The sequence below is a fragment of the Glycine max genome, chromosome 16 (assembly GCF_000004515.6).
Source record: "Glycine max cultivar Williams 82 chromosome 16, Glycine_max_v4.0, whole genome shotgun sequence".
Classification (NCBI taxonomy): Eukaryota; Viridiplantae; Streptophyta; class Magnoliopsida; order Fabales; family Fabaceae; genus Glycine; species Glycine max.
In genome coordinates, this window is record NC_038252.2 from 35,896,186 (window position 1) to 35,921,033 (window position 24,848).

At 32.1% G+C, this 24,848-nt stretch overlaps 3 protein-coding genes and 1 long non-coding RNA gene across 12 annotated transcripts; all 4 read right to left on the bottom strand.

Moving 5' to 3' along the window:
- Positions 1 to 46: 46 nt before the first annotated feature.
- Positions 47 to 14,225, bottom strand: LOC102668900 (putative pentatricopeptide repeat-containing protein At1g12700, mitochondrial). Of its 3 annotated transcripts, none has more exons than XM_014769019.3 (3): positions 13,216 to 14,225; positions 1,014 to 2,046; positions 47 to 392 (listed from the first exon to the last, which is right to left on the bottom strand). In XM_014769019.3, the coding sequence occupies exons 1-3, from the start codon at positions 13,822 to 13,824 to the stop codon at positions 364 to 366; spliced, it is 1,671 nt and encodes a 556-aa protein (XP_014624505.1). In that variant the 5' UTR covers positions 13,825 to 14,225; the 3' UTR covers positions 47 to 363. The 3 variants fall into 3 exon arrangements, with proteins under 3 accessions (XP_014624505.1, XP_014624504.1, XP_014624506.1); XM_014769018.3 differs by having other exon boundaries at positions 886 to 2,046; XM_014769020.3 differs by lacking the exons at positions 47 to 392; positions 1,014 to 2,046 and adding an exon at positions 11,365 to 11,496 and having other exon boundaries at positions 12,265 to 14,225.
- On the bottom strand, positions 6,431 to 8,239 carry LOC106796564 (pentatricopeptide repeat-containing protein At1g62910). The gene has a single exon (XM_014769021.3). It carries the CDS (start codon positions 8,049 to 8,051, stop codon positions 6,516 to 6,518), a length of 1,536 nt encoding a protein of 511 aa, XP_014624507.1. The 5' UTR covers positions 8,052 to 8,239; the 3' UTR covers positions 6,431 to 6,515.
- A 2,477-nt stretch (positions 14,226 to 16,702) lies between the features above and the next one.
- On the bottom strand, positions 16,703 to 17,518 carry LOC100527567 (uncharacterized). The gene has a single exon (NR_157283.1). It is a non-coding gene; the product is annotated as an uncharacterized lncRNA (long non-coding RNA).
- Positions 17,519 to 18,789: 1,271 nt separating this feature from the next.
- Positions 18,790 to 24,816, bottom strand: LOC102661832 (F-box protein At1g60400). Of its 7 annotated transcripts, none has more exons than XM_041010603.1 (4): positions 24,481 to 24,788; positions 23,205 to 24,172; positions 22,875 to 23,075; positions 18,790 to 19,021 (listed from the first exon to the last, which is right to left on the bottom strand). In XM_041010603.1, exons 2-3 carry the CDS (start codon positions 24,120 to 24,122, stop codon positions 22,902 to 22,904), a joined length of 1,092 nt encoding a protein of 363 aa, XP_040866537.1. In that variant the 5' UTR covers positions 24,123 to 24,172; positions 24,481 to 24,788; the 3' UTR covers positions 18,790 to 19,021; positions 22,875 to 22,901. The 7 variants fall into 7 exon arrangements, with proteins under 7 accessions (XP_040866537.1, XP_006599610.1, XP_006599611.1 ...); XM_006599547.3 differs by having other exon boundaries at positions 24,456 to 24,787; XM_006599548.3 differs by having other exon boundaries at positions 18,790 to 19,048; positions 24,456 to 24,787.
- Between the last annotated feature and the right edge of the window lie 32 nt (positions 24,817 to 24,848).

Sequence of the window (24,848 nt, forward strand, 5' to 3'; positions counted from 1 at the left end):
ACTTCATGCAAAATTCTAATAAGCTACAATTTAATTTGCAATCTAATTTTGATGAGGGGGTATGGGTTCTACTCAAGTCTTGAAGTAGTTTTTATCTTTGTAATACAATATTGGTACAATACAGTCAACGGAAAAAAGAAAAAAAAAAAACAACAGCTAAACTGCATAAAACACTAAATGCAATGCAATTATAACAACTAAAAAGGAAAAGGACAACAATGAAAAACACAAATACAAGCAAAAGAGAGCTCCTCAACAATGCATTTACTGTTTCGAACTCCACAAACCCTATTAAGTTATGCAATATCTAATGACTGAAAGAGCTTCCCCATGCCACTCCCGCAAGAAGTCCACTCCCAAACCCTAGCGGCACATTAGAATCCCACCAACCCCTGAAATAAACAGAAACAAATTAATAAACCTAGAACCCAGACGATTACACCTAACATGGACAAACTAAAGTACCCTGGTTAGAAGTCTCATGTAGTTCTATAAGATATTGCCAAAGCAATACAGTGTACATCATCCTATCAATGATAGAGTCTGAAAAAAAACGAAGTGGGCACTGGCAAAGCTTTAAAAAAAAATTTGAACCATGTGTTGAACAAATACATAATGATAAAAAACATATCCTGGTAAAATAAGAGAAGAAACCAAACTGTCTGTCCATTCACCCAAAGCCCACATGCAAATAAAAATTGGAAGGAAAAATGCAAATATAAATACCATAAGTAGACCAGTGATATTGAGTCATTTGAACAGGATTGTATCTATAAGCAAATGGGAATGGGCATAAAAAATTTATATAAATCAAGAAAATAAACGATTGAATATTTGTTGCCATGAATGAACCAGTTATTCAATAGTAATTGAAAACAATCGCACCTAGTTTTACTCTTTCAATAAGCCTCTAGCAATCATTTCTCGGAGAATTTTCTCTCCCTTATCATTTTCATCTTTTTCAGATAGGGCACAAATAATTGTTCTAAAAGTTATAGCATTGGGCATGCAACCTTTGCCTTCCATTTTTGACTTCAAATCCATCGCTTCACCAAACAGGCCTGCTTTACAAAGCCCATTGATCATAACATTATATGTCCAAACATTCAGATGACAGCCTTTAACCAAAAGATGCTGGAAAAACTCCTTTGCATTCTCAAGTCTTCCACCCTTGCACAGCCCATCAAGAAGTATTGTGTATGAGTATACATCTGGCTGAATTCCATGCTCTTTCATTTCCTTTAATAATGCAATTGCCCTCTCCAGATGATGATTTTTGCACAGACCATCAATAAGAGAAGTATAAGTCACAATATCAGGAATCATATTTTTGTGCTTCATTTCTTCAAAGAGACTCATAGCTTCATCCACCATTTTTTTCTTACATAACCCATTAATCATGTTATTATAACACTGAACATTAGGAGTCACTCCCCTTTGAGCCATAGAATAGAATACATATTTTGCGTGTTTTACTTCATTAACCAAGAAGTATCCATCTATTAGAGAATTATAAGTAACAACATCAGGCTCAACACATGCTTTCATCATCACAGCTAACACAATTTTAGCTTCTTTCACCCTTCCTTTCTTGCCTAATGCATCAATCAATATGTTAAAGGTACAAACATCCGGGTTGATGTTTTTCAATATCATTTCATTCATCAAGGAAGATGCTTCTTTCATCTTACCTTCCTTGCCTAATGCATCAATCAATATGTTAAAGGTATAAACATCCGGGTTGATGTTTTTCAATTTCATTTCATTCAACAAGGAAAATGCTTCTTTCATCTTACCTTCCTTGCCTAATGCATCAATCAATATGTTAAAGGTACAAAGATTGGGGTTGATGTTTTTCAATTTCATTTCATTTAACAAAGAAAATGCTTCTTTCAAATTACCCATGATGCAAAAGCCATGGATCAGAGTAGTGTAGGTGACAACATCCGGGGAAATTCCCTTAACAATCATTTCAGAGTACACATCACAGGCATCTCCCAGGAGTTTATTTTTGCATAAGCTATTAATTATAGTATTGTACATTACCACATCAGGTTTAACCGAGTGTCCTTCCAGTATCTGCGACAGCCTTGTCTTCTCCTGCTTATGCACAACCATGATCACGTCCCATAACTGACTTGGTCCAACTGGAACCCTGAGCCACCACCTGATCGTGAAAGTAAAGTGTTTTTTTAATCTCCCCCACGAAAACAGAGGCCTTTGATGAGTGTGTTGAGGGTAATTGCATTTGGATGAAAACCCCTCTTGAGGATGTTGGCGAATACAGAAAAAGCAAGAGTGATGTGAGCCTGATGGCAGAAACAATTGATGAGGATAGTCAGAGTACAAAGGTCAGGTGTAATCCCATTTGGCTCGAATTGTTTAAAAAGGGAGATGACAGTGGGATAACGCTTGTTCTTGACAAGGGAACTCAGAATGTAGTTAAAATGGAAGGTGGGTGGGGGAGGGCGCATAAGAAGCATGAGATTGAATGAGGCAACAGCATGATGGTGATGATGGTGAGAGTGAGGTTGAGAATGGAGGGTTGCAGTTGGAATTGCAATTGGGGGATAAGGCGGAAAAAGAGAGAGCCTGAGTGTTCTTAAGAATGAGAAAGATGGCATTGCTAATGGAAAAGGAAAGAGAGTATAGAAAATAGATCAAGGATGAATCTCTGGGTCGGCGGCGCCGATGTAATTCGCATTAGATAAAGGAACCATTTACTATCTGTACGAACCATCAGGGATTTAGTTTCATTTTGGGATGAAAAGATCATTCAAATGCATGATAAAATAAACATGTGCTTCTATCTGATTTAATTTAAATATAACATCAAATTTAAATTAAATCAAATTAAATTTATTTTTTATAATTTGTTTTTGAACGATTTGGTGGTATTTTGTTTTTTAATTTATTATTAAAATTTAAAATTTATCTCCTAAACTTACCTGATTAGCATGTTATATTATTTTAAAAATAAATTTTATTTTTCTTAAATTTTATTTTATCATATCTTAGTTAAAATTATTTTTTTATTTTTATTTAATATTAATATAAATAATATTATCAATTCTTTTTATAACATAATAATAATTTATTCATCTCTTAATATTTAATATTTTTTTTAATAATATTAGTATTTATTCTTTAACATAGGAAACTAAAGTATGCATCTTAATTATATTAAGTGATTATTTAATGGAGGGATTCATGACAAATACTAGCTATTCGCATTATATAAAGGAATGAAAACGTATCGTCATTTGTTATCCCATCGTTTAGGCCTACTAAGTACTAACAAGGGGCTGGGGCTACGGTTTGGTTTCATCTAAAATAAATATGTGATTAATTTGATTTAATTTAAATTCAATCAAATCAAATTTTTATAGTTTGATTTTAAATCGTTTGGTGCTTTTTTATTTTTTAACTTATCCTTAAAATTTAAAATTTATGAATCAAACTTACATAATTAACATGTTATTTTATTTTAAAATAAAATTTATTTTTCTTAAATTTATATTTTAATATATTTTAGTTAAAAATTATTATTTTTACTTTTATTTAGCATTAATATAAAATTATATTAACAACTCTCTTTTAACATAAAAGTAATTTTTATATCACTTCATAATTAATATTACTTTTAATAATATTAGTATATCTTTTATTGACATATAAAACTAAAAATTATGTTGATTATAAACAAAAAAATAATAAATTATTTAATACATATTATTAATTATCATGAAAAAAGTTAATATCACACGCACACACTCTTTTGATTTTTTGGGTGAATTTCATGATTTACAAATAATTTGATTCCATTTTGAATATCCACACTGCATATTAATTTCCGGGTGTATGTTTTTCAGATATGTTTCTATCAGGGGACTGAGATTATTGCAGCCATCTTTATAGAAATGACATTTTGGGCAACAGATCTCAGGCTACAAACCCAAATGATTCAGTGCAACATCATCTACAATTTTGCCAGACTCATGCCCCAGACTGTGGGTCTATTGACAATGAAATTAGTACATTCCTTGCAAAGTGTATTGTCAGGAATTGATGATAAAATTCTGACCTAATCAAAGCCCCTTCCTTAGCTCACAACACTAGGTAGGTTAAAGCACAAATTGGTTGGATGCACTACATGATAATTGAATTGAAAAATTCCTTGCAAAGTAAAAAATTTACTGACACTCAATACAATGATTTTGATTGTAAACAACAACTGGTTATGGTTATTGAATATATGCAAATTTAATAATCAAATTCTCAATGTTAAGCTCTTGGCAATGACATTTATTAACAAGTACAAAATACAAACACAACTTGTGATCTTTGTTCGTTAAACAGTCTGCATCTAAAACAAAAATTGCCTTGCCCTAGCGGCACATTAGAATCCCACCATCCCCTGAAATAAACAGAAACAAATTAATAAACCTAGAACCCAGACTGTTACACCTAACATGGACAAACTAAAGTACCCTGGTTAGAAGTCTCATGAAACGCACCATTTCACTAAAAGGGAAGAAAAAAAAATATAATAAATAAAGTCCACCCCCCCCCCCCTCTCCCCTCTAACATTCTATACACCCGAGACCCTTTCCCAAACTCCCTTTTTTTTTTCAATAACCCACCCCCTCTCTCAAACCCTATCTCTTCTTCCCCAAAATTTCATCTCTCAATCTTTCACTTATCTCTTTCCATTGTTATAAAATTATCAAGCTTATTACATCCTTGTGTCATTTTCAAGCACAAGCAGGTGATTAGAGAAAAAGGGAAACACTACTCATCTCCATAAATTTTTCAATTTGATCTCTTTAAGGTAAAAAATTTATAACCCATTGTATTATATGAGTATTTTATAGCACTGATTAGTTATGATTTATGTGAAAAGGGTTAGAAACTAAGTATTAAGGATTATTGTGGTTCCCTGAAAATCCTAAGTTTGCTAAAATTGAGGATTTTGTCTCATCTCTTGTTCTCTTATTTTAAATGCTTAGATCCTGTGGAAAATATGGGGCATTGACTTCGTTAATTGTTGTGAGTAGCTAATCTACTCAGCGACATTTTTAAAGTTCTTCTAGGAGAAACAAGTAAACTTCAAAATATATATATTCTTTATGATCTTGGAAATTTATTTTGAGATTTTAAAAATATATATAAGAATGAATATTGGATTATTTGTTTATGGTATTTATTGTGAGTTCATGATTGATTGTCGTTTGCTACAACGAAGAGATAATGTAACCTATGAGTCAAATTCTCATAGTATAATTATAATTTTCGTTTGCTACAACGAAGAGATAGTGTAGCCTATGAGTCAAATTCTCATAGTATAATTATATTTGTCATTTGCTACAACGAATAAATAATGTAGCATATGAGTCGATTTCTCATAGTATAATTATATTTACCGTTTGCTACAACGAAGAGATAATGTAGCCTATGAGTCAAATTCTCATAATATAATTATTTACTGTTTGCTATAACGAAAAGATAATGTAGCTTATGAATCAATTACTCATAGTATAATTATATGTTCCGTTCGCTGCAACGAAGAGATAATGCAGCCTACGAGCTTAATGCTGTAGTTATATAATTACCGTTCACCACAGTGAAGAGATAATGTGATCTATGTGCACATAGTGGAATGAAAGTTTGATTATAAAGTTATTATTCTTGAATACCAATTTATGAGTCGATCCGAAATTATATATTTTGAGTATACTGATTTCTAAAAGCTTTTTAAATTTTTTTGGATGTAAAGACTCATGCTATGTTGTACTCTCCTTCAGGTATAGGGACCAAGATAGTAATAGATTTAGAGAGAATTCCTTTATTTTTGAAATTTAAATGATTCTCTCTTACAGGTATGCTGACGAATTACTTATGATGTTTTGAGATACTTTAATGATTAGTATTTATAATCAACATTGTTATTAATGGATATCTTGGATAATATATTAAGGATTTGTGTTGTGACCTGAGACCTTCATATTACATGGATGGAATATATATATATATACTAATCATCTGGATAGGCTAGCCAGACTAACGAAATCATAGTCTGTGCGTCGATCATGGTCCAAGAATGGATCGTGACATCTCATGTAGTTCTATAAGATATTGCCAAAGCAATACAATGTACATCATCCTATCAATGATAGAGTCTAAAAAAAACGAAGTGGGCACTAAAATAAAATTTGAACCATGTGTTGAACAAATACAGAATGATAAAAAGCATATCCTGGTAAAATAGGAGAAGAAACCAAACTGTCTGTCAATTCACCCAAAGCCCACATGCAAATAAAAATTGGAAGGAAAAACGCAAATATAAATACCATAAGAAGACTAGTGAAATTGAGTCATTTGAACAGGATTGTATCTATAAGCAAATGGGAATGGGTATAAAAAATTTATATAAATCAAGAAAATAAACGATTGAATATTTGTTGCCATGAATGAACCAGTTATTCAATAGTAATTGAAAACAATCGCCCCTAGTTTTACTCTTTCAATAAGCCTCTAGCAATCATTTCTCGGAGAATTTTCTCTGCCTTATCATTTTCATCTTTTTCAAATAAGGCCCGAATAATTATGTCAAAAGTTACAGCATCAGGCATGCAACCTTTGTCTTCCATTTTTGACTTCAAATCCAGCGCTTCATCAAAAAAGCCCGCTTTACAAAGTCTGTTGATCAGAACAGTATACGCGTGGACATTCAAATGATAGCCTTTAGCCAAAAGACGCTGAAAAATCTCTTTTGCATCCTCAAGTCTTCCACTCTTGCACAGCCCATCAAGAAGTATTGTGTATGAGTATACATCTGGCTGAATTCCCTGCTCTTTCATTCTCTTGCATAATGCAATTGCCCTCTCCAGATGATGATTTTTGCACAGACCATCAATAAGAGAATTGTAAGTCACAATATCAGGAATCATATTTTTGTGCTTCATTTCTTCAAAGAGACTCATAGCTTCATCCACCATTTTTGTCTTACATAACCCATTAATCATGTTAGTATAACACTGAACATCAGGGGTCACTCCCCTTTGAGCCATAGAATAGAATACATACTTTGCGTGTTTTACTTCATCAACCAAGAAGTATCCATCTATTAGAGAATTATAAGTAAAAACATCAGGCTTAATACATGCTTTCATCATTACAGCTAACAAAATTTTAGCTTCTTTCATCTTACCTTCCTTGCTTAATGCATCAATCAATATGTTAAAGGTACAAACATTGGGGTTGATGTTTTTCAATTTCATTTCATTCAACAAGGAAAATGCTTCTTTCAAATGACCCATGATGCAAAAGCCATGGATCAGAGTAGTGTAGGTGACAACATCCGGGGAAATTCCCTTAACAATCATTTCAGAGTACACATCACAGGCATCTCCTAGGAGTTTATTTTTGCATAAGCTATTAATTATAGTATTGTACATTACCACATCAGGTTTAACCGAGTGTCCTTCCAGCTTCCTCAGTAATCTTGCGACAGCCTTTGTCTCTCCTGTTTTGCACAAACCATTGATCAACGTCCCATAACTGACTTGGTCCAACTGGAACCCTTGAGCCACCAACTGATCGTGAAAGTAAAGTGCTTTTTTAATCTCCCCACGAAAACAGAGGCCTTTGATGAGTGTGTTGAGGGTAATTGCATTTGGATGAAAACCCCTCTTGAGGATGTTGGCGAATACAGAAAAAGCAAGAGTGATGTGAGCCTGATGGCAGAAACAATTGATGAGGATACTCAGAGTACAAAGGTCAGGTGTAATCCCATTTGGTTCGAATTGTTTAAAAAGGGAGATGACAGTGGGATAATGCTTGTTATTGACAAGGGAACTCAGAATGTTGTTAAAATGGAAGGTGGGTGGGGGAGGGCGCATAAGAAGCATGAGATTGAATGAGGCAACAGCATGATGGTGATGATGGTGAGAGTGAGGTTGAGAATGGAGGGTTGCAGTTGGAATTGCAATTGGGGGATAAGGCGGAAAAAGAGAGACCCTGAATGTTCTCAAGAATGAGAAAGATGGCATTGGTAGTCTAAAAGGAAAGAGAGAGGCTGAATGTTCTTAATAGATGAAGGATGAATCTTTGGGACGGCGGCGTCGTTCCTGAGTCCTGACCTACTACTTTCCACACTAATATGCTATTCGCAGCATGTGAATTTCCGGGTGTATGTTTTTCTAATATGTTTTTATGCTTTCAAATTTTGATATTAACTGAATTTAAATAATAAAATGTAGTTGTACGGAATATTAATGCCATAATTGCATATATATATAAATGGACAATTGGACCACGTGGAATACAAAAACTTATCTTAAGAAAAAATATTAAAGAAAATGAAAAAATCTGATGAATCTAATTATGTCAAGATTTAAATATTATTTTAATTTTTTAAAAATATGAAAAGTAATTTTTAGAGGAAAAAACATTATTATAGAAAATAAATTTATTTAATAAACTGGAGAGAATCTATTAATCCAAATAAAAAAATAAAATAAAAAATTGAAAGGATAATTCAAAATAAATATTAATCTAAATTAGATAACATTAAATTATTAAATATTCTTATTGTTTGTAATGTTTCTCACTTATATATATATATATATATATATATATATATATATATAATCTGTCTTAAACATTTAAATACATGTTTAATTTAATCTTGTGCTCTTAATATTTGAATCTTAATTCAGTATAATGTCAATTATTTAACTTAATATTTTATCTCTCTCTCAATCTATTATTTATCTCTGAATCTATTATTTATAACATCTTTTAGTTATAGCTTTACTTTAAATATTTTTCAAAACAAAAATGTCAATAATTAAAATAATAATATATCATAATATAAATTATTTATCATAAATCTAAAATATAATTTATATATAAATATAATTATTTATAATATTATAATTTTTATATTTAGAAATATTTATTTGTTTTAACTTCTAAATTTAGTTATCAATTGTAAATTTTAGTTATACAAAAAAATAAGATTTGCAGTTTGTTTAATTCAGTTCTTACAAATAAAGAGCTAAGAACTTTTAATTTAATTGGAATGTGTTAAAAAAAATTTTAAGGTGTTGTCAAACGGAGTAATAGTATAAAAATCTTTACAATAATATTTAAGGTGCTGTAAAATTAGAATTACTCTAATTTGTAAGGACCTAATGCTAGAATTCTCAAAGCAAATTCAAACATTGGCTGTTCGTGTTATTATGTCATGAATTTATATTTTATTTAGGGCTAAGCATCTTGAGCTAATTTGCAATGATTAATAGGATAGTTATGGATGAACAAGTGAGTTTCAACCTTATCCTCATAATTGAAGAACATTACTGTGAGTTGTGTTTCAACCTTATCCATTCAATTGCAGAACATTACTGTAAGTTGTGTTTCCTGTCATTTGTAATTGTATTTCAACAACTGCATGCAAAATTCTAATAAGCTACAATTTAATTTGCAATCTAATTTTGATGAGCGGGTATGGGTTCTACTCAAGTCTTGAAGTAGTTTTTATCTTTGTAAACTTTGTAATACAATATTGGTACAATACAGTCAATGGAAAAAAAAAAAAAAGAACAGCTAAACTGCATAAAACACTAAATGCAATGCAATTATAACAACTAAAAAGGAAAAGGACAACAATGAAAAACACAAATACAAGCGAAAGAGAGCTCCTCAACTATGCATTTACTGTTTCGAACTCAACAAACCTTAAGTTATGCAATATCTAATGACTGAAAGAGCTTCCCAATGTCACTCCCGCAAGAAGTCCACTCCCAAACCCAATCAGAACCACTTTCCCGTCAAATTCACCCAAAAATCCGGAGTCTTGATCATTATCAGAGGCAGAAGGTGGACCAAATGGTGACCTTCCATTGTACTCACATTTGTTTAATAATTGATTCCCACAGAACCCTTGATTACCCTAAAATGTAGCAAACTACTTATTTTGTGGTATTGGACCTGAGAGGTTGTTAAAGGAAACACTAAAGTATGAAAGAAAGGTTAGTTCCTCCAATTGTTGAGGAATCTTCCCTGATAAATTGTTGAGGAAGGTCCACTGCTTGAAGGTTTGAAAGTTTCCCTTATTGCATAGTAAGGTTCCTTGTGTGGTAAAAAATTACCTTATTGGCACAAGAACTGTGGTTTATGCAGGGGAAGTAGAATGAAGATTCCATCAGGGGACAGAGATTATTGGAGCCATCTTTATAGAAATGGCATTTTGGGCAACAGATCTCAGGCTACAAACCCAACTGATTCAGTGCAACATCATCTACAATTTTGCCAGACTCATGCCCGAGACTGTGGGTCTATTGACAATGAAATTAGTACATTCCTTGCAAAGTGTATTGTCAGGAACTGACAATAAAATTCTGACCTAATCAAAGCCCCTTCCTCAGCTCACAACACTAGGTAGCTTAAAGCACAAATTGGTTGTACAGTCAACTTGTGACCTAATCAAAGCCCCTGGCAATGGCATTTATTAACAAGTACAAAATACAAACACTCAACTTGTGATCTTTGTTAGTTAAACAGTCTGCATCTAAAACAGAAATAGCCGTGCCCTAGCGGCACATTAGAATTTCAACATCCCCTAAAATAAACAGAAACAAATTAATAAACCTAGAACTCAGACTGTTACACCTAACATGGACAAACTAAAGTACCCTGGTTAGAAGTCTCATGTAGTTCTATAAGTCATAAGATATTGCCAAAGCAATACAGTGTACATCATCCTATCAACGAAAGAGTCTGAAAAAAAAAGACGAAGTGGGCACTGGCAAAGCTTTAAAAAAAAATTGAACCATGTGTTGAACAAATACAGAATGATAAAAAACATATCCTGGTAAAATAAGAGAAGAAACCAAACTGTCTGTAAAGCCCACATGCAAATAAAAATTGGAAGAAAAAACACAAATATAAATACCATAAGTAGACTAGTGAAATTGAGTCATTTGAACTGGATTGTATCTATAAGCAAATGGGAATGGGTATAAAAAATTTATATAAATCAAGAAAATAAATGATTGAATATTTGTTGCCATGAATGAACCAGTTATTCAATAGTAATTGAAAACAATCGCACCTAGTTTTACTCTTTCATTAAGCCTCTAGCAATCATTTCTCAGAGAATTTTCTCTGCCTTATCATTTTCATCTTTTTCAAATAAGGCCCAAATAATTATGTCAAAAGTTACAGCATCAGGCATGCAACCTTTGTCTTCCATTTTTTACTGCAAATCCAGCGCTTCATCAAACAAGCCCGCTTTACAAAGTTCATTGATCATAGCAGTATATACCTGGACATTCAAATGATAGCCTTTAACCAAAAGACGCTGAAAAATCTCTTTTGCACCCTCAAGTCTTCCACTCTTGCACAGCCCATCAAGAAGTATTGTGTATGAGTATACATCTGGCTGAATTCCATGCTCTTTCATTTCCTTTAACAATGCAATTGCCCTCTCTAGATGATGATTTTTGCATAATGCATCAATAAGAGAAGTATAAGTCACAATATTAGGAAACATATTTTTGTGTTTCATTTCTTCAAAGAGACTCATAGCTTCATCTACCGTTTTTTTCTTACATAACCCATCAATCATGATGGTATAACACTGAACATTAGGTGTCACCCCCATTTGAGCCATAGAATAGAATACATACTTTGCATGTTTTAATTCATTAACCAAGAAGTATCCATCCATTAGAGTGCCATAAGTAACAACGTCAGGCTTAATACATGCTTTTGTCATCACAGCTAACACAATTTTAGCTTCTTTCAATCTTACCTTCCTTGCCTAATGCATCAATCAATATGTTAAAGGTACTCAGCTTGTAGTTCTATAAGATATTGCCAAAGCAATACAATGCACAGTTTTCATCCTATCAATGTTAGAGTCTGACAAAAACAAATGAAGTGGGCACTGGCAAAGCTTTAAAAAAATTTGTTGAGCACATGCAGAATGATAAAAAAATATCCTAGTAAAATAAGAGAAGAAAGCAAACTGACGGTAAATTCACCCAAAGCTCACATGCAAATCAAACTTGAAAGGGAAAATGCAAATAAAAATATCACAAGTAGACTAGTGAAGTTGAGTCCTATGTACAGGATTGTATCTATAAGCAAATGGGAATGGGTATAAAAAGTTTATATAATCAGAAAAAATGAACGGTTGAATATTTGTTGTTATGAATGAACTATTTATTCGATAATAATTGGAAACCATCGCACCTAGTTTTACACTTCCTGTAGGCCTCTAGCAATCATTTCTCGGAGGATTTTCTCTGCCTTATCATTTTCATCTTTTTCAAATAGGGCACAAATAATTGTTTTAAAAGTTATAGCATCGGGCATGCAACCTTTGCCTTCCATCTTTGACTTCAAATCCATCGCTTCACCAAACAGGTCAGCTTTACAAAGCCCATTGATCATAACATTATATGTCTGAACATTCAGATGATAGCCTTTAACCAAAAGACGCTGGAAAAACTCCTTTGCATTCTCAAGTCTTCCACCCTTGCACAGTGCATCAAGAAGTATTGTGTATGAGTATACATCTGGCTGAATTCCCTGCTCTTTCATTTTCTTGCATAATGCAATTGCCCTCTCCAGATGATGATTTTTGCACAGACCATCAATAAGAGAAGTATAAGTTACAATATCAGGAATCATATTTTTGTATTTCATTTCTTCAAAGAGACTCATAGCTTCATCCACCATTTTTTCCTTACATAACCCATCAATCATGGTCGTATAGGTCCGAACATTAGGAGTCACTCCGCTTTGGGCCATAGAGTAGAATACATATTTTGCATTTTTCACTTTATTAAGGAAGAAGTATCCATCTATTAGAGAATTATAAGTAACAACATCAGGCTTAATACATGCTTTCATCATCACAGCTAACACAATTTTAGCTGCTTTCATCTTACCTTCCTTGCCTAATGCATCGATCAATGTGTTAAAGGTACAAACATCCGGGTTGATGTTTTTCAATTTCATTTCATTTAACAAAGAAAATGCTTCTTTCAAATGACCCATGATGCAAAAGCCATAGACGAGAGCATTGTAGGTGACAACATTCGGGGAAATTCCCTTAACAATCATTTCAGAGTACAAATCACAGGCATCTCCTAGGAGTTTATTTTTGCATAAGCTATGAATTATTGTATTGTACATTACCACATCAGGTTTAACCGAGTGTCCTTCCAGCTTCCTCAGTAATCTTGCGACAGCCTTTGTCTCTCCTGTTTTGCACAAACCATTGATCAACGTCCGATAACTGACTTGGTTCAACTGGAACCCTTGAGCTACCACCTGATCGTGAAAATACAGTGCTTTTTTAATCTCCCCACGAAAACAGAGGCCTTTGATGAGTGTGTTGAGGGTAATTGCATTTGGATGATAACCCCTCTTGAGAATGTTGGCCAATACAGAAAAAGCAAAAGTGATGTGAGTCAGATGGCAGAAACAGTTCATGAGGATGTTCAGAGTACAAAGGTCAGGTGTAGCCCCATTTGATTCGAATTTTTTAAAAAGGGAGATGACAGTGGGGTAATGCTTGTTATTGACAAGGGAACTCAGAATGTAGTTAAAATGGAAGGTGGGAGGGGGAGGGCGCATAAGGAGCATGCGATCGAATGAGGCAACAGCATGATGGTGATGATGGTGATAGTGAGGTTGAGAATGGGATTGATAATGGAGGGTTGCAGTTGCAATTGGGGGATAAGAAAGAAGAAAATGCGAAAAAACAGAAACCCTGAATGTTCTTAAGGATGAGAAAGATGGCATTGGTAGTGAAGAAGGACAGAGAGTACAGAAAATAGATGAAGGATGAATCTTTGGGACATACTTTCCACGCTATTCGCATTATATAAAGGAACGAAAACTTATTGTCATTTGCTATCCATCGTTTATGCCTACTAGGTATACTAACAAGGGGCTGGGGCTAATGTTTGACTTCATCTCTTATCAAGTCATAAAAAATATTTGATTTTTTTATTTAAGTGGTTTTTTTTATTTTTTTTGGGTAAATTTCATGATTTACAAATAATTTGATTCCGTTTTGAATATCCACACTGGATATTAATATCCCGGTGCATGTTTTTCTAATATGTTTCTATGCTTTCAAAATTTGATATTAACTAAATTTAAATAATAAAATGTAGTTGCAGCTGAATATTAATGCCATAATTGCATTTATATATATATATATATATATATATATATATATATATATATATGTCTTAAACATTTAAATACATATCTAACTTAACCTTGTGCTTTTAATGTTTGAATCTTAACTTAGTTAGTTTAGTATCAACTATTTAACTTAACAGTTTATCTCTCTCAATCTATTATTTATTACACCTTTAATTATAACTTTACTTTAAATATTTTTCAAAACAAAAATGTCAATAATTAAAATAACAATATATCGTAACATAAATTATTTATCATAAATCTAAAATATTATTTATATATAAAAATAATTATGTATAATATTGTAATTTTTATATTTAGAAATATTTATTTGTTGTAAATTCTAAATTTATTTATCAATTGTAAATTTTAGTTATACAAAAAAATAAGATTTGCAGTTTGTTTAACTCAGTTCTCACAAATTAAGAGCTAAGAGCTTTTAATTTAATTGGAATGTTTTAAAAGAATTTTTTAGATGGCAATTAATTATATCATTAAAAATGGTTAAATTTATGATAATTATTTTAAAAATTATATTATTTATTTTTTCAAGTTCAAAAGTCATTTTTAAGGTGTTGTTAAACGGACTAAGAGTATAAAAATCTTTACAATAATATTTAAGGTGCTGTAAAATTAGAGGTACTCTAATTTGTAAGGATCTAATGCTAGAATTCTCAAAGCAAATTCAAACATTAGATCATTGGAGAGTCTATTGTTTGAATTATTAAAGAATTCTTATTGGAGATGTCTAAGTTGAGAGATTATATTATCTGAAAAATCCTTTAATTGTTTGACACTTAAATATTAAATAAAAGGTGCTCTCTGTTATTAGTTACAACTTTTTTCATTAAAAACAAAAATTAGATAATAAAGCAAAAGTATTTTCTTTATATATTTTTTTTGGGGGATGTCGACAAATACATTGCAGAAGGAGAAGGAACCTTCTAAACAATTAATTCCTGCCCTTAAGTATTATTCAGCCAACTGAGAAATTACGCAAATAAAACAATCATTATATTTTTACATAAACAAAATAATGATTAACGAATGAGTAATGTCATTCATAAATCCTCAAATTTCCTACTACACTTTTACAACACAGTGCACAACTTAATCAGCTCCAAGAACAAAATCAAAGAGTCACCAAACTCAAACTGCACAATGGAAAACCCTTCTCCCTTCTTCTCTCCGATAAAACCTCGGAATCCCCGAACACGTGGCTCCCACATTCGACATAAATGGAGGCGTCATTGATAAATATAAATGATTTTTTAAGTTAAAGGATAAAAAAGAGAGAAGAAATATTACTTAATAAAACCATGCATGGATTACTTGATAATTAATTAATTATTTTGATAACAAAATAAAAATTTGATTAGTTAGTATATTTTGTTAATATTATTACATTATTATTTTGTTTAAAAAATGGTATAAAATTTTGGTGATCAAATAATATAATCAAATTTAATTAGAGTAACAAAAAATGTTTGATTCCATGGGTTGGATTGAACTCTTATAATTTTAGGACAACAAAAAAAGAAGACAATTGCTATGTCTACTTTTAATGCACTCGCTTTTCTCAATTTTTTTCCAATTAAATTACCTTGTAAAACACATTCTTCCAGTCTTTTACTCCTCCAATTTAATTATTTTCTGAAAAATGTACACCTTTTTCCTTCCGTATAACTCTTCCTCTCCAATTTAATTAATTATTTTCAGCAAACAATAGTGGGATTATTTCTTCATTCTATGATTGATAAGCTCTTTGACTTCTCATTATGTTTCTGCCAAGGGATTAATTTCACCTGCGATGAGGTAAACGACGGTGAACTAATATGTTGGAGACCATATACATAATAAAACGATCTTCTATGTTACTGGACTCTGAGATATCCTTCATCTTAGCTCATCACTACATCCTTTCCTCTTCAACCGATATAATTCCAAATGCATGTGAATCCATTATTTATATTTGATCAAATAGGCACCTCTTTGAAGAGTTATGTCACGTCTATCACGAATAGCAAAAGCCTGTTGCTTTGTTCTATAGAACCACAACCATGACTATGGAGTAATTAAATTGCATGTGCAGATGTGTTAGTTGTGTGACACTTAATTTTGTGTTATCATGTCCTTTGCACATAATTGATTTATTTTGGGTACTTTTATCATAAAGATATTTAAGTACTTAACTTTGCACATAATTGATTTTACACTAGCTACTAGAAAATAAGAATCTGCACCTTCTTTGATACCAAACTTTTGTTAAAAATATTAGAAGTATAGATTAGATCTTCAAACCAGAATTTGAAGTGTTCAAACTCAAACTAATTAATCAGTAGCAACCCAAGCTAATGTTATCATCCCAAAAAAGGTTCTTATATTTCTTGGTTTTATTACAATAAAAGTTCAGTAATAATATAAATACATAATAAAAAGGATAAAACATTCTAACATTCCTTAAAGTTTGCAAGAAATACGCTTGACACCTCTTACACTTAACTCTCCTATAATATAGAGGGTTACCAACCACATTTCGTCTTAGAGTTTATTTATCAATTCTACATATACCATCACCACTTAAAACGCATTTTCACCGTAAAAGAAACACATAAAATTCTAATAAAAAGTTCTTAAGTCTGAACAAGTTTCCCTTCCCCGATTTCAATACATATTCCAACCTAATAAACAACACAACACTACAACAGCATCACCAATAACCAGATTTTCCAACAAATCGACATGGCTACGAATAACATTGGTTTTGATAATGAGAATGGTAGAATTAACAATATCATAAACCATGCATGCAATGTGCGGAGCACAACTTTATATGTGGTATGACTTGTAAGGATCTCTCATAGTGTTGAATTCGTGGAATCCAGCGTTGATTTGAGACATGTACATCATGTGTTTTCGGAGCTTATAATGTTTGTAAATGAACAACATAATGAGGGAGAAGGCGAGGAGAGTGACAAAAATTAGAAGGGTAGGTATAAAGAATCTACGATAAAGTGTGATAATATTTCGCATGGTCTAATTGAGCGTGGATGGTATAGAAGATCGACCTAAGATGATTTTACAAGGAAGATTGAGAATTACAAAGTGGGAAGTGTTAATTTGTGTTGTGAGGTGATTCTTATTATTTGTATTCTTGGAGAGTGTGTGGCAAAGGTTGTGTTGATGTCCATTGTGTTTTGTGTTAAAGGAATTATAGAGTATTTACATATAGTGAGTGGAAAGAAGAGAAAGGAAAATATATAGGAATGGTTATTTGGTGTTTTTTGCTAGATAGGATGAGAAATGACTTGAGAATTCATCAACATGGTTTTAATGGACAACATGCAAAAACAAGTGAAAAGGAAATATGAAAAAACCAGAAGCAGAACATGGATTTTGGGAGGAAGACTCTGGTTTCGTGGCCTTGTTTTAATTCATGTACGCACTAGATTTTAGATTCTACCCGTTCATGATGAGAAAGGTTAAAAAGAATAATTTAATAAGAATGCACTAAATGTGTTACAGGTTTTTTTTTATATGTATGATAATTTTTATTAATTTTAAAGTCATAATAAAATAATTTATGATTAATTGATAATATTAAAAAATCTTTACGTTGAAAGAAGCTTAAAACTAAACTCTAATGAGAAACACATCTCACAAATTTTAAATTGTAAAGCAATATATGTTTTGTAAGCATAGCAATGGAATAAGGTAAAAATGAGTTTTGCCCTCTCCATTATAGTCCTGACAAAGGATATATTCGGGGGTTAACATTGAGGAAGCAAAGATGAAGGCAATAAATTCTTTCTCGTCCCCGTTTTGGGAAAATCTACTCCAAAGTCTCCCCACCAAATGTTTTTTTTTTCTTAATTACTTTATATAATTAAACAAATTATATATAAAATTCATTCTAATTTAAATAATAGATAGTACATCATTCTAATTTAAATAATTCTTTCACCCTGTTTTGGACACCTACACTAAGTTTGTCATGTAACAAAAATATATTTTAAAATTATAAAAGATATATTATATTGTTGGATAGGTTTGTAATTATTTTTCTTAATACTTCAACTTAATTTTTATATATTCCCAAGTATCTTTCTAAATGATTAAAAATAATATCCCCAAGTATTCATTTGTTGGAATACCATCAGATAAAAATAGGAGAATGCAAGATTCATTCCCACAAATTAAATTTAATTAGAAGATTGTTAACAATTGACACATTATTGGGTATTAGTTAATTAGTTAAATTTTATTTAAAATTATAAAATTGTGAATAAGATTTATTAATTAATGAGTGATACCACAAAAATTTATGATTTTTATTAAATCTCATCTAATAATAGAAAGAAGATCTAAAAGAACGTGCTAAAAAATATATGGTTAGTATTTCTCTTAAACTTAATGTGGTGGTATAATGACTCTAATCTGAAATGATGATTCTAGAGGTTTTGTGAGCAGATTCTTCACAAACTTGGGTTAATGTTCAATTGTCAGAGCTGAACTTCGATGGACTGTTTTTGGGTCTCAAATTAGCCATGAATAAATGGAAATAACTTTTTTTAAAAAGAAAACCTATAGTAGACAATAATTCTCAATATAATCTGGTTATTGATGATATCCTAGACAATATAATCTTGTCTAAAGCTTTTAAGTCTAAAGCTACAATATAATCTTGTCTATCACATAAAGAACCTAGACAATATCCTCAGGCAATGTCCTCCAGGAAACCAACTGTCTGACTCACTAAGCTCGGCAACACAAATCCTTTGAGTACCTGGATCAACAATGTATGGACAAGAACCTAAATAAGCAAGAGTTAAATTAGTCAAAACCAATTTATAAAAGGGTGTACATATTATGTGGGTCAATTTAAAAAAAATGGCATGCCCTCAGTAAATCTTCTTATGCTTCAACTCAACTTAGCAATAGAACTAAACCAAGTGTGCAAGTTAAAACTAGAATCAGGAAAGTGGTATGTTATAAAGGAAGTCCCTAGCAAACTTATGCCAAAACGTGCTCAAGCTTCAACATAATTTGCAACATCTAATTAAGAGTGATTACATTTAGTGATTTCAATATCTAAAGCTACAATACAGCAAGCAAGACTGAACCAAAACACAGGAAGTTTAAGACATATGTTCACTTAATCAGTTAACTGTAATCTTGTAAACTACTATCTTACTAGCCTTCAAATATTTTAGATTGATAATCATTGGCTTTTCATCTAAATAAAACTCTTAAGCATTATCGTATCCTCTAAATACATAAAAGTAAAAGTCACCGGGATTATTACCTTGCACAGATTATACATAACAAATCCAAAAATACATGTGAATTTTCTGGATGGCATAACAGCATATAAATCAAATTGGCAAAGTGGAGAATGAATTGAAAACAAAAGCTATCATATAGGTGCCAAGCATTGAAATGGATATTGAAATCTGAGAAATCAGAAACACCGAACATTTGCCAGCAATGCAGAGATACTATACTCGCTTAATGCAATTAAGTCCAAGTCAGTAATGTTGACAAAACCATATCTTGCAACTAAAAATTATTTATTATTGTATGACACTTGGATGTAAATATTAGTGCATAATATATATGAAATTACTATTTTCAAGCACCCATTCTAGTTGCTTATGGTGACAAGTCAAAAGTCTGCCATGAAAATATGGCAGATAACATTGTGGTCTAAAGTAGAAACATGATGGCTAGCTAAAATAAAAAAGAATTATACACACAAAAAGTATACTAGAAAAACTACAGAATGTAATAAAAAAATCATAAAATACAAACTACAAACATGTAGTAAGAAATAAAGTTCACCAAATGTACATAATCCACAGACTTAAGGGATAAGATCAGAAGCCTCACAGCATATGTTCAGAGAGGACAAAACAAAGGCTCAACAGAGGAGAATAGAGAGACTTGTACAACACAAAAATAAAGACAACTGAAAAGGAAATGTAGATGAAAGGAAAAGAGAGATACAAAGAATTAGAGAAGAAAACGGAGAAACAGGAACCATGACCACAATGGCCAGCTAATATATATATATATATATATACACGCGCGCCTACAAGCTGCTGCCAGCATTCTTTCACAGATTTTTCATCATGGACTTAAGTACAGGCGTACAGAATTAACATACTAGCGACTTAAGCATTTCATCAACCAATGTGGAAGTGGGCCAGAAATATCAAACTAATTGGTTCTAAGATACAATTCATAGGAAGGTGGGAGGGGGAAAAGAAACATTACCCTGGCTTGATCAATGGGTGGTAGGAGGTAAACTAAGAGAAGAGAGTGAAGAAATAATGCAAGATTGAACATAGGCAAACTTTTGACATAAGAATGCGTACATCATATGAGCCTAATAAAAAGTGAAAAAAACAAACAAACTAAATTAACTTCCATTTAAAACTAGACTTAAGTAAATTTGTTGTCCCTCCAATTTAACTTTTTTTTTTATTTTTCCTTGTAATTTTTTTTGTTTTAGTTTTTCTAAAATATGTTTATTTTGTTTTTTATCTTTCAAATATTTTAAATAGCGCTTTGAACAATAAAAAATATTTTAAACAAAGAAAAAAAATATTATCTAAAATATTTCAAGGATGAAAAAAAGAACACATTTTAGAAGGACTAAAATAATTTTTTTCAGGGACAAAAATAAAAAAACATTAAAGTGTAGAAACAAAAATTATATTTAAACCTTAAAACTAATTTTAGGATACCAGAAGGAGAGTGTCAATATCTTTTACATTTGCCAACACTTGCAGCCGGCTTATGATGACAGGATAAGATATATAAGTGCTGCATGTGGAGGATAGTTCATGATAACTGAAACAGGAATGATCCATGATTGTGAGAGAACTAGCATTGGGAGTAGAAAGTACAATTTTGTACTGGCAGCAGATAAACTCCAGATTCAAACTTATATATGCAGAGAATTTTGCATCATGATGCAAGGAACATTCAGAAATTTACAAAGTTTTCAACAAATATAAACTTTGTAAAAGGCACAGGAAAAGTGTGATTCAGAGGGAGAAGAGACAAAATTTGGAACAGAAATATCATTTGATTCGCCGATCCTAAAAAAAGAAATAAGCAAAGTTCACTTGTTAAGTGATAAATGAAAAATTCATAGAAAATTAAGTAATTTGTCGGCTAATCCCCTTTGATTCAGCAACAAGAGTCGGTTATGGAATAATCTTTTGGTCAGCTTCTACTTTCTGAAGGACTTTCTTGCCGGTAATTGCAGAGATTTCGGAAGTTCAAGGTAACAGCCATAAGGACTGATGTTAAGCTTAAGAAATGTCTAAGATGGACAGTAAAACAGAGGGACAAATGAATTGGATTTGTATCTGAAATAGACATCCGTACCAATACTGTTGTTATGAAATTGTGCAGCACAACATATTTCATGACACACTTTGGACTCATTTCATTGCAGTAGCACTGGCAACGAAGATTAAGTAAGTAAAATGAACCATCTCCACTATATAGAACCCAAGATACAAATCTGTTGTAATTGGCAGGGGTTTTAAATTTTTGCAATACACATAATAAAACTCTGAACTGAATAACATACGTGTTGTGGGACATTTTGTGTTGGAAGCACGGTTTCGCTTTTTCACTATGCACCTCACGTTATTCTAAAGAATTTGAATAGAACACTTGTTCCAAGATTCACAAAAGGCAAGTAATTTGTATGACTTGAAACCAAAAATTTTGGTCTCAAGGAAAATATCAAAATAAAGATGGATCATATGTTTCAAAGAAAGAATATCTTGATTTAAGAGAGCTAAAACCTACCTTATAAAACTTGTTTATTCAAGATTCAAATAATACTCATGAAACCCTGCTTAATTCTACATTAAAAATATTTTTTCTTATTCCTACTCGTGGCCATGCAGTTTTTCTTTTGATAATCTAAGATTCCATTATCTCCAGTCCTATGTCCCATTCATCCTATATAGCGTTTCCTAATCCTAATATTAAACAAATTCATCTCTCATCACATGCATTTCTCAGCAATTAATAAGACATAATAAACAAATCCATATTAAACAAACTCACCACATGCATTTAGTAACTCAATTACTAGTAATCAATAAGAAATAATAAACATACTCATCATAGTAACTTTGACATGAGTTCATACAACAACTCCATAGTCTAATATAATAATTTAGTTACATCGGTAGGAGCATGATACACATAATTTCCATAAGGCTAGCACCACTACCACAGAGGCTCTCCTTAAGACTAGGCAATGATGCAACATATTACACCAACAAAAAAAGAAACTTCAGATTCATCAGTCTATCAAGTGGTCTTTTAGTAGTCTTTTGATCTTTTCCCCCCTTCAACAGTTCTGTTATTCAAGGATGATCAAAATTACAAGTATAACAAAAAGACTGTCCCCAGTAATAGTTACTTAAAAATTGTCATGTGCCAAAGCCAAATATAGCAAAAACAAGGTTACAAGAGGATCGACAAGGAAATTATATAGCAACCTTTCACTTGCTGTGACTATGAGTATTGAGAAGAGACTAAGCTAGTATTATCAGGAAGAGAAGGAAAAATGAAGCAAAATCAGAACAATATGTAAAACATACTACCTGAGGATTTAAGTGTTCTTATCACTCTCAGCAATTTATAATATCAACTTTGGCCACCGGACATTTTATAATTAAGTACTCTACTATCCTGCTAACTCCCTCATCAGATATGTTTGAAGAAGATTTCATTTTCAATTTCAATGACTTTAATTGAACAAAGCAAGGGATTTGTGTTATCATTGAACCAGAAGTTGAGAGACCCTACACAATGACAGTGGATTAGAGACATATTTTGAAAGGAAAGATTGAGTAATGGACAGAAATTTGCCAAACAGGACATATTATCAGCAATATAAAAAGTAAAGGAAGAAACAGAATAAAGTTACTTACATTTAGAATCTTAAGGGTACTTGAAGAGAGTATCATTATCTTTGCATAATCTGCGAGCACTTGCAGCAAACTTATAAGGGCTAAATGTGTCCTTTGAAAATGAGCATCAAAATAGGCTTCAACGTCAATATTTACTTGTTCAAGTAAAGAAAGATTGCAAGCAGAGAGTTGGTGAATAGGATCACGCATCACGGAAAGAGATCTAAGATTTGGAGTAGAAAGTATAAATTTGTAGGGTGTTTCTTGAATGGTACTACCTATGGTCAAAGTAGAAAGGTTGGAATTACATATGCAGAGGAATTTTGCACCATGATGCAAGTTACACCGGTCAATGACCAAAGTATTCAACATGTGACAAGTTGAAAAGGGCTCGGCACAGTCACCTTCACCTGCAGTTAGAGTGACATGCTCAAGATGCAAGCTTTTCAATGCTGGCAACTGCAGGGAACTTGGAAGTTCAGTCATCCAAGGGACAGCCCAGATGGAAAGCTTAAGAAATGTCAAAGATTTACAAGAAAAGATACTAGGGTGCAACTTAAAACCAAATTTAGCATTTAAATTAACTTCAATTGCCAACTGCTGGACATCATGTGACACAGCATATCCCATGATCATGTCCAGGAGTTCATGATCTATACAGCCTTTACGCCTCAAATCTAGACTATGCAGGGAAATGGAGCTATCTCGATTCAACAGAACCCATGATAAAAATTTGCTGAAATGTGCAAGGTTGGTAAAATCTGAGGAATGCAATGCCAAATTCGAGAGACGTTTCCACAGTTCCTTCCATCTTGTAGACAAGACACAAGTCTGAACAGCATGTTTCATGCTCATAAATTTCATTATATGAAGCAAAACAAGGTCAGGCAAGTCACTAAGCCTGTCCATGTCCTCTTTCCCATCTCTATCACTCAGCATTTTTCACTTCAACTTCCCCTATGCCCCTTTTTCCTTCAATCACACCTGATCTAAGAAATTCAAACAAACATATCATAAATTTACTGCTCACAGTTTTACAAAAATATTGTTAACATAAAAGATAACAACTTGTAATAGTAGGATCTAATGGAAGAAGAAGACCCTTTTAGAAATTAAATACTAAACAAGTTTATTTCCATTTTTCATTTCCAATAAGACAAACTTTTGTGTTTGACCCTTTAAGAATGATTGATTGAAGACATATACTTTCCTAAATCATTGAGGAAGTTACACATAGAATGAAGTAAGCCAACAGATTATACATACAAATACCTTGTTGGGTGATTGGGGATCCTACCATTCAACTGATTTGCAAAATCAATCAAACAAACAAACTCCACCACTTATCCAGAGGCACTTCAAGTTTTCCCCTTTAAATCCTAAAAGCGCTTATTCGACGTGCTTTCAATCGGTAGAACAATGAGCGAGCTTACTTGTTTTTAATTCTTTGGCAACAGGTTTTGCTTTCACCGTTATAAAACGGATAAGAGTGCCTTCTTTTGCAGCGACTCAGGGAGGTTGCGTGTTCGATTTAGAATATTTGTTTTGGTGAAGAGATTTTTTTTGTTTTTTTAGGAAAAAAAAGATTTTTTCCTAAGAGAATCTTATGAACATTGATGTCTTAACCTGTTTTTATTGTCTGAATTCTGAGAAACGATTTTAACT

What these genes read in the sequence shown, in the direction of transcription:
- LOC102661832 (XM_041010603.1), bottom strand. Translation starts at nt 24,122, where the DNA reads ATGCTGAGTGATAGAGATGGGAAAGAGGACATGGACAGGCTTAGTGAC. An exon ending in GTACCCTTAAGATTCTAAAT is followed by an intron (nt 23,076 to 23,204) that starts GTAAGTAACTTT and finishes GTCATTGTGTAG; the next exon opens with GGTCTCTCAACTTCTGGTTC.
- LOC106796564 (XM_014769021.3), bottom strand. Translation starts at nt 8,051, where the DNA reads ATGCCATCTTTCTCATTCTTGAGAACATTCAGGGTCTCTCTTTTTCCG.
- LOC102668900 (XM_014769018.3), bottom strand. Translation starts at nt 13,824, where the DNA reads ATGCCATCTTTCTCATCCTTAAGAACATTCAGGGTTTCTGTTTTTTCG. An exon ending in ACTCGGTTAAACCTGATGTG is followed by an intron (nt 2,047 to 13,215) that starts GTAATGTACAAT and finishes AAACCTGATGTG; the next exon opens with GTAATGTACAATACTATAAT.